This window comes from Cephus cinctus, unplaced genomic scaffold, assembly GCF_000341935.2.
Source record: "Cephus cinctus unplaced genomic scaffold, Ccin1 Ccin1_scaffold0857, whole genome shotgun sequence".
In the NCBI taxonomy this organism is placed as follows: domain Eukaryota; kingdom Metazoa; phylum Arthropoda; class Insecta; order Hymenoptera; family Cephidae; genus Cephus; species Cephus cinctus.
In genome coordinates, this window is record NW_014333443.1 from 940,638 (window position 1) to 950,139 (window position 9,502).

At 31.0% G+C, this 9,502-nt stretch overlaps 3 protein-coding genes and 1 long non-coding RNA gene across 6 annotated transcripts in view; 2 read left to right on the forward strand and 2 right to left on the reverse strand.

Annotated features, from left to right (window-relative positions):
* Positions 1-2,070: 2,070 nt before the first annotated feature.
* LOC107270932 lies at positions 2,071-3,333 on the reverse strand. The gene is made up of 3 exons (XR_003060719.1): positions 3,222-3,333; positions 2,493-2,953; positions 2,071-2,173 (listed from the first exon to the last, which is right to left on the reverse strand). It is a non-coding gene; the product is annotated as an uncharacterized LOC107270932 (long non-coding RNA).
* LOC107270927 (BRCA2-interacting transcriptional repressor EMSY) lies at positions 2,771-9,062 on the forward strand. Its single transcript, XM_025088237.1, is given in 10 exon segments — positions 2,771-2,976; positions 6,567-6,743; positions 6,829-6,889; positions 6,891-7,008; positions 7,103-7,221; positions 7,305-7,433; positions 7,518-7,686; positions 7,765-7,983; positions 8,160-8,303; positions 8,826-9,062. Coding segments are annotated over 10 exon segments (1,227 nt in total). The 5' UTR covers positions 2,771-2,962; the 3' UTR covers positions 8,903-9,062.
* Positions 3,356-6,042, reverse strand: LOC107270931. Of its 3 annotated transcripts, none has more exons than XM_025088239.1 (5): positions 5,812-6,042; positions 4,496-4,615; positions 4,286-4,435; positions 4,130-4,218; positions 3,356-3,528 (listed from the first exon to the last, which is right to left on the reverse strand). In XM_025088239.1, exons 1-5 carry the CDS (start codon positions 5,813-5,815, stop codon positions 3,520-3,522), a joined length of 372 nt encoding a protein of 123 aa, XP_024944007.1. In that variant the 5' UTR covers positions 5,816-6,042; the 3' UTR covers positions 3,356-3,519. The 3 variants fall into 3 exon arrangements, with proteins under 3 accessions (XP_024944007.1, XP_015601880.2, XP_015601878.2); XM_015746394.2 differs by lacking the exon at positions 5,812-6,042 and adding an exon at positions 5,035-5,540 and having other exon boundaries at positions 4,286-4,339; XM_015746392.2 differs by lacking the exon at positions 5,812-6,042 and adding an exon at positions 5,035-5,530.
* LOC107270929 overlaps positions 8,843-9,502 on the forward strand; it is a 1,384-nt gene continuing 724 nt past the window's right edge. The window contains exons 1-3 of the mRNA XM_025088238.1: positions 8,843-8,976; positions 9,071-9,202; positions 9,267-9,333. Of these exons, the coding sequence (XP_024944006.1) occupies positions 8,974-8,976; positions 9,071-9,202; positions 9,267-9,333 (202 nt within the window). The 5' untranslated portion in view covers positions 8,843-8,973. The remainder of the gene's footprint in view (positions 8,977-9,070; positions 9,203-9,266; positions 9,334-9,502) is intronic.

Here is a 9,502-nt window from a genome sequence, read left to right on the forward strand (position 1 = left end):
CAAAATCTGCCTATACCCTCTTGAAGATTTCTTCCCTCTTTCGCGCAGTTGTTAGCATTAGGCAATCGAGATACGTGCTGTTAACACTTATTAAGAAATGTCTAAATGTTAATGGTATAGTCAATTGATGTCTTTAGGGATCATTACAAGCCGTAGAGAAGCAGAAGGGTAGAGGTGGTATATGTATATGAAAATTAAAGGTAGAAACGATTTGTCAGTTGACTTTTTGTCGGAACGAAAAAAACGAAGGAAGGAAATTTAGTAACTAGAAAGATATTTAAGCTATTCGCTCTACGTGTAATTGAAATATATGCAGATAAGATGAAGAAATATCAGCTCGAGTGAACGTTTCGTTAGATTCGCGCGATTTCGATTATCGTAGGCTAATGTAGATCGATTGTTGCTACGTAACTAACTTCGTCATTTGGGTAATTCATGGAGAAAAAAATTTAAGAAAGCAATTTATCACCCGTGTAAGCCTTAACGGTGCATTAATTAGATAACGTAGTGACTTAGGTGAAATTAACGATTAAGCTATTACTGAAAGACAAGAAAAAAAGATGTACGGGAAATCGGACATCGTAGAGGTGGAAGATTTACATTTCATTTTTTTTTTTCTATATATACGGTATATGTGTATTATATATGTATATGTACGTATAATTTTTCTTTTTCCATCCTACGTATATCAATATGTTCTCGTTAAGGGAAGTCGAGGATCCGTAAAGTGAACAAGAAGGAAATGGTATAAGATACGAGGGGGCGAATAATAAGTAATAATAACGATAATATTCGATAAGATCTCTTTACTAGACGAACGCGTACACAAGACTGTTAAGTGAGATGTAAATGACAATTTTTATGTAAATTGGAGGAAATAAAAATGAAATATTACGATTAATGTCTATCACGACGGACTTGTGTATTACGTACGTGTTTGGTACCCAAAATTACTGATATAAAGGAATTTTGAAACGTGTACGGACAAAATGAGTAAGAAAAATGGATGGATTCAAAGATGTTCTGATATGGATGTTATGCTTCAAACGCTTCTGTTTTGCGTGTCTCAAATCTTGTAAATAACGTATTATAATATGAAATCGTGTGACGGCAGCACTCTCGGTAACTGCCTACTTTCGCAACTTGTCAAACAAATAGCTATTATATTAAATAATATTGCTATATAAAATATAAATAATAAATTGCTATATTTCAATATGCATTAATGGTCGAATGCTTCCCAAAATTTACTAACTGCTGGAAAATAGTGAACTGCGACATTTATGACATCCTGGAACAGAAAGGAAGCAAGTCATATATAAATCATATTATATTATCATACTGATAATTATTTAACTTCTACTTTTATATAGTATTCTAATCCCGGTGTGTAAAAACACGAATCACTAAATTGTCTATAAAGTTATTGTCTCACAGACAAAATGAAGATACTCTTATAGATACTCCATAAAGATACTCTTTTCTTTCTTCTATTCTTAATTGCTATATTTCAATATGCATTAATGGTTGAATGCTTCCCAAAATTTACTAACTGCTGGAAAATAGTGAGCTGCGACATTTATGACATCCTGGAACAGAAAGGAAGCAAGTCATATATAAATCATATTATATTATCATACTGATAATTATTTAACTTCTACTTTTATATAGTATTCTAATCCCGGTGTGTAAAAACACGAATCACTAAATTGTCTATAAAGTTATTGTCTCACAGACAAAATGAAGATACTCTTATAGATACTCCATAAAGATACTCTTTTCTTTCTTCTATTCTTTTCGCAGAAAATTATTCGTATGCGTCAAATGTGTCTATCAATTTGATACTTTTTAAGATTCTTATATGTTATACTTATCAAATTATAATAATGAGATTATAATATCAGATACCGTCAAAATATGAAATATTAGTAAAATATTTTTTATTTAAATTCTTCAGTATTATACGGCGGATCTTTCTAGCCAATGTTCTATTACAGCGATTTTTATACCATCGCTTGTGATCAATAGAATGTCTTCCACGTATCTTGCATTACTTTCAGTGACTATAAAATATAAATAATAAATTGCTATATTTCAATATGCATTAATGGTCGAATGCTTCCCAAAATTTACTAACTGCTGGAAAATAGTGAACTGCGACATTTATGACATCCTGGAACAGAAAGGAAGCAAGTCATATATAAATCATATTATATTATCATACTGATAATTATTTAACTTCTACTTTTATATAGTATTCTAATCCCGGTGTGTAAAAACACGAATCACTAAATTGTCTATAAAGTTATTGTCTCACAGACAAAATGAAGATACTCTTATAGATACTCCATAAAGATACTCTTTTCTTTCTTCTATTCTTTTCGCAGAAAATTATTCGTATGCGTCAAATGTGTCTATCAATTTGATACTTTTTAAGATTCTTATATGTTATACTTATCAAATTATAATAATGAGATTATAATATCAGATACCGTCAAAATATGAAATATTAGTAAAATATTTTTTATTTAAATTCTTCAGTATTATACGGCGGATCTTTCTAGCCAATGTTCTATTACAGCGATTTTTATACCATCGCTTGTGATCAATAGAATGTCTTCCACGTATCTTGCATTACTTTCAGTGACAACAAATCAGCAGTTTTCAATTATGCATATGGCCGCAGGTTGGACTGCTTATCGTTGCTGTTAATGATCTAGTTGTTTTTAAATAGAATTATATTTATCGATAAATTACTTCTGTGACCCGCTGTAGACATTTTCCTATTTGTACATACGTAGTATTAGTAATCTTGACATATATCGTATATTTATTTACAGTGTTGACAGTAATAAGTAATGTGCACTGTAAAACTTGTCGCAACTTCTTGCAATAATCGATAGTAACGATACGTGTTAGCGGAAGCATATGCAAATTGCAGACTTACTTAAAACTATGCAGCATGATAGAGGAAACGTAAGTAATATTAGTTTGTATTCTTATGCATGTGAAAGAATATTATTGTATACATTTATAGTATGGACATAAAGACTATGAAAGGCTATCAAATTTGTGTAACAAATAATATTTTCAATGATTAAATCTGCATAACCATATGCAGATTGATAGGGAAGAATTTTTTAAATACAAATTGCTTTAGATGATTTTAATCTATGATGGAGCTAACTAAATTTTGTAAATTAAAATAATATTTCACTTACATTTAGCGTGGTAATTTTTAATCCTGCTGTACTTAGTGTATACTTGTATGGTAGTATAGCAAAATGATTGTTTATACTCAGCATATCATCCAAATTACATCCATGTAAATCATTTTGTGTAAGCACCGTACTCACGTATTTTACGTTCCAATTTAAATTAGTCTGATGTTGCTGTTGTATTTCTGCACGATTTCTTGCGTCTTCAAATTGTATTCGCAACACTTCTGGAATTGGCCTCCAGACACTTTCAATGTTCATCGAAGGTATTTTCTCGGGCACTAATTCAGGCTTATACGATTTAAATAATCTGAAATTTAGAAAGACTCATGGTACTATCTAGTAATGTTCTAAGTTTATTTGAACATAGCTGTATTGTGTTCGCACATACGATAATAAGGCTATAATATATTTTATCCTGCTGTACTTAGTGTATACTTGTATGGTAGTATAGCAAAATGGTTGTTTATACTCAGCATATCATCCAAATTACATCCATGTAAATTATTTTGTACACTATCCGGTAAATTGTTTAAATAATAACCTTCACTTCGGCTGCTGAAACTCTGCCAAAATTCAAGGTAAATGAAAAAGCATACATATATTCGAACTCTACAAAATTATAATTTCATCAAAATCACACAAACCTCGTTCAAAAATAAGGCGCTTGCTATGTCTTGTGCATAAATGTATGTATTTTTTTTTTCTCTGACAAACAAGTTTCTCATATTCTTGAATCGATCATTCATTTGCCGATAACTGAAATTATTTGATATCGTAAAGTTTTGATAATAAATGTTTCCTATTTTGCTCCTAAAAAAAAAATCATTACTATTTCATTGAACAAACAGTTTTTAAATAATCTGAATACCTTTTTGAAATACATTAGTTCATGATATAATTTCTCTTACCAGTTTTTCACGCTTAAGCATTGTGTAGAAAAACACCTCATAGAAAATACTTATTGTTTTTTGGTTTATAAGTTGTGCCTCCCACAAACCTGAGGCAAATTCATTTCATTAATTACAATTTTCAGAGACATTATACAGAGCAGATAGAACTCTTACCGACAAGCCATTGAAGTATCAATGTGGATACCATAAGTTTTATATCATTTAATGCTGAAAACCACCATATTATTAGTCTTTCTACTTCTTTATCAGGCATTTTGTATTTTGGTACAAGACATTTTATTATTTGCGTACACTGTCGGCCATCTATAATTGAAAATTACTTATAATTTATAACATATTGTGCTATACAATAACTTGACATACTTTTTAATAATGTTATAATATCAATGAGTAACGATATAGTCTCATCATCCAAGCCTGTGTTTCCAGCTTTTTCTTGTAAGATGGTAAGTGGCTCTGTGGAATTGAAAAATTTGCCACTTTCTGGAAAGTAAATATTATCATGTGACTTAGTTTGTATATACATACATCTATCATAATTGAAATATCTAAGAATAAAAGATACTCTTCATTTTACATGTAAATAACTGTTATTTTAAATGCAAATGAAATGACATTGCAATTTGACAAGCAAAAAGTACAAAAGGCTAGGAACAGGAATTTAAAGCTGTAGTAAAATCAGTAAGTTTAACTATCATGTAGGCATCAAGTGTCAATTACCAGAAAATTGATTTGACAATTATATTAATAATGAAATTCTATTATATATCATAATATCTGAGATAGAGAAATGTAAAACATCATGCAAACAAGTATGGGTAAATAACAAGCAAGCCTACAGGGAAAAAAGATAATTAAACGGTTGATTTTTCAGACAAATCATATAAAACACTCTTCAGTACCTTTAACTTTTTTCAGTGATTTCAAACAAATGCTCCATCTCTCGTCCTCTGACATTGTACAACACAACAGATATTACGCAAAGTTAAGAATAAACTTCTTCTTCTTGTTCCTTATGGCTTTATGTTTTCATAGAGAGACAAGTACCAGAAGAATAAACAAAAGTGACAGAATATCGTTAGTTATTTGAACTTATCCGCGTTCCAAAAGCAACGGAATCTGCAGTGAACCGCGTCTCCTTAAACTCCGTTTTCAAATAAATGACGCATAAACTAATTAGCTTAATTTCCAATGCTGCTCTAATAAAATACAATATAAAGCAAAATTGAGAGAGCGTCATTTGGTCTCGGTAAAATGCATCGAATAAATAAACAGAGAACCGACAATTCTCAAAACATTTCCGACTGATTTCCGAACACAACTATAGTGCTCCGAAACACTTAACATACTGGCCAAACAGGTCTGATGGATAGAATTTGGTTTAATAAATTAAAAAAAAAAAGATGACAGCGAACTGGTATCATCATTTGGTCTCGGTAAAATGCATCCAATAAATAAACAGAGAACCGACAATTCTCAAAACATTTCCAACTGATTTCCGAACACAACTATAGTGCTCCGAAACACTTAACACACTGGCCAAACAGGTCTGATGGATAGAATTTGGTTTAATAAATTTAAAAAAAAAGATGACAGTGAACTAGTATCACTTAATTAAAAGATGAAAAGGCAACATTATCTTTTAATTATGAGTATTATCAAATTCTACGGTACGCAACTCATCTGAACGCGCTTGTCAATGATTCAAGCAATAATCGACTGTAATATAGCGTTAATACGATAACTTCATAATCAACTCAGTGTCTGTCAACAGAGACGCGAAAGGTGGAAATCGCAGACCAACAATGCGTGAATATTCATCTAAATTTTCGGTCGCGTTAATTCTAGTGAAATTATGTGGCCGGTAAGGTTCGACATGTCGCGCGACGAGTGTAAGAAGTATTTACGTTATCTTGGTAAGGTTATGTTCTAAAATGAATCTATTTTTTAAATTTAGATTCTTAGGACAGTTGAAGCAAATCAGGATATATTAATTCTTTAATATTTAAAATAATAGTTTTGTAGATGTCTTTACGAATATACCTGATCATGCATTTTCAGGAAAATTATAATAATTTCTTTTCTATACTTCTTGTACATTATTCTTGATAATATTTATATCCATTGGTAGAGATTTATGACTCTGTTTCCTCCATAAATATTATTATGAACTATGTACTTGCATATCTTTAACAGAGTACTGCTCCTTTCTTTTTAATTTTGTTTTCTCAAAATGAAATTGTGCTTCTTTCATTTTCTTTTAAAAGGTTTAGTTGATTTACAGTTAATTTCATTATAAAACATTCTCTGCCACATTTACTGGAATTGTATATAGAATTAGATATAGTATATGATATAATATTCATTGCTTACAGTTTATTAGATAACAAATATATGTATTATTCAAAATTTATCAAAATGTATTAATTCTTAGAGAATTGGATGCTTATGGAAATATGGTGTCAGTTCTACGTGCCCAAGGATCCTTTACAGATGAAAAGCAAAAATTGTTACAGGAACTGACAAAAGTTCTACATATTTCTAATGAGAGACACCGTCCTGAAGTATGGAGAGCAGTAAATGATGAGAAGCTATCGACTATAGCTGAACAGTAAAAATTACTATAACCAAAAAGATTAATATTTTATTATTATTTACTAGATGAAAGTTGTAATATAGTATTATCTTTAATTTAGATTATATGGACCTAATACTGGAATTGATTGGGCTATTGAGGGTCGCAGAACAATTCCTTTGTGTACCTAGATTAAAGGGGCACACTTGTTTTACTGGTCTGGCTAATAGTCTATCTGTTGTGACTGCAGCTACGAATGAAAAATTACCTCTAACAAGAGAGGGAACTGAAGATATTAAAGGTATGATATTTCTCTAATAATAGTATAAGTATTCTTAAAATAATTCTCATGCAAAGAACTCCATTGGTACTTAGAAATTAATGTTAAATTTTAGTAAAAATAGAAACACAATCTCATATGGAACTGGACTTAGATGAAAAGGCAGTTAGCAGTATATTACCATTGCCTACAGAAAATCATGTGAATAGTAGAAAAAGAAAATTTTTACATGAGGTATTGATTATTGTGATATTAATATATTTATACAATTTTTAAAAAAACAAGTCATTAAATATTATGTACTTTACTACATATAGCGTTCAGATGCAGAACGGTATCCTCAATTAAATAATAATAGAACTAGTAACAGCGAATGTATGTTAATTTCTACAACATCTAGGGATCGAAAGTCGCCATCTCCATTACCTACATCATCATCTAATAAGGTATATTCCATTGTTTGAATACTTAACACAATACTTTTGGTAACTTACATAACTAAAATATTGATATTAACATATCATCACTAGGTTATAATAGTTTCTTCAAGTTCATCCTTGGATTCATCTAAGCATAATTTAAATGAAAAATCGAAAGAAAGTGTTGCTAGTATACCACGTTCTACAACTAGTGTTTCGTATCATCAAAACGTCACTATTGTTCCATTTAGTACTGCTTGTATAGGCTCAAATTCTACAGGTCAGTTCTTGATCATAATTTTAAAAAACTCATCGACTGTGTTTTTAAATATTAAACGAGTCATTGAATTATTGACAGTATCGTGTAAAGGTATAATTTCTCAAACCACAACATACAGTCATGTGCCAGCACAATCGAGTCGCAATGTGAGTACGACTGTACCAACCTATATCACATCTACTGCTAAAACTAAACCTAAAGTAATGGCGGGACAAGCAAAAATTAATCCAAGAGTGACTATATCGGCTGGTAAAACTATCCAGATGGATAATCAGGATGCGAAACCCCTTGAGAAAGGTACATTTCTTTTTACACATATTTTTCTATACTCAATTTTCTATACTGTAATTTCATATGTTGTATATGTAAAAATTTCTTGAAATATTAACAATAACAGGATTTGCTGTAGCATTGTTGAGTATTGTACTAAATCATATGCATCATACAGTTATTTTATTTAACGTAAATTTTAGGTACAAATATCATTCCTGTATCAAACACTACCTTGAAAAAATCAAGATCTGGTAATGCAAATTACGGTACGTCTTATGCCAAGAGGATAGGATCTGTAAATCATTGTAGTACAAAGCCGCTTGTGGCAACAAAATCTTTGTCAAGTAATTATTAATATTGGTTGAACACTATGATAGTGGGTATATCTTTGCTAAAGAAATAATTTGTTTTGAATATGATAGGAAATTAAGGCTAATAGAACATTTTTCTTTTGGAATTATTGTATTATACGTGTACGTTTTCGCTTTAGTATTCAGTTGGTACATCTTATGCCAAGAGGATAGGATCTGTAAATCATTGTAGTACAAAGCCGCTTGTGGCAACAAAATCTTTGTCAAGTAATTATTAATATTGGTTGAACACTATGATAGTGGGTATATCTTTGCTAAAGAAATAATTTGTTTTGAATATGATAGGAAATTAAGGCTAATAGAACATTTTTCTTTTGGAATTATTGTATTATACGTGTACGTTTTCGCTTTAGTATTCAGTTTTATGATGTGCAGCAATGCAATTTTAATCAAGCTACACTTTACATAAATTGCTTATTATATGGATTTACCTTTTATAACAAAGGATACCGATATGTGTAATAACATTATATTGTAAAAATATTTGTTTGTTAGGTGGTGGATCTCGCGGTGTGATAATTAGCTCCAGTAGAGTAGTACAGCATCTAGTGGTCCTGGACCACCTCAATTAAAATCATCAAAACCACTTTTAACTTACAAAAAACTGCCATCTACAAGAGCCACCCAGCAGCCCACTGCTAAAATGTTGCGTTTCTTCAAGCACCAAAGAGAATCACATAAAATAATGTAATGTTGCACCAATTTGGTAAATATAATTATAATTTCGACCAATCTTTCAGGGTATTACGTTAAATTCCAATAAAACATTAAACGTAAGTCCAAATCCTAATGCGAGGTTAGCAGCTAAAGCAAACGTGATAGTCGTTCAAAAAGGACCAGCACGTGGAGTGACATTGTCTCATGCTGGCAAGGTAAAACCAATTACATAAACATGGATGATGTTTCTTATTAATTACTTATAAATTATACATGCAGGAAGTCTTGGGTAAGGTCATAATGGGCGGCAAGAACTTATGCTTGCAAAACCAGCAAAGTGCTAGTTCTGTTGTTACGTCCGACGTAACGGAACCCCATTGCCCTCCCCCCTTCAGCACCCCCTCAGAACCCCACTAGCAACGGTCAAAGACCACGATAGATGTAACCGATCCTCAGCGAACATGCGTTAATTATTGTAAATCGTAGTTTACCTATATATATATATATATATATAT

Coding starts and splice junctions, on each gene's coding strand:
- LOC107270931 (XM_015746392.2), bottom strand. CDS start 5,089: ATGTCAGAGGACGAGAGATGGAGCATTTGTTTGAAATCACTGAAAAAA. Junction 4,436..4,495: donor TATTATAACATTATTAAAAA/GTATGTCAAGTT, acceptor TTTCAATTATAG/ATGGCCGACAGTGTACGCAA. Junction 4,219..4,285: donor GATACTTCAATGGCTTGTCG/GTAAGAGTTCTA, acceptor AATTTGCCTCAG/GTTTGTGGGAGGCACAACTT.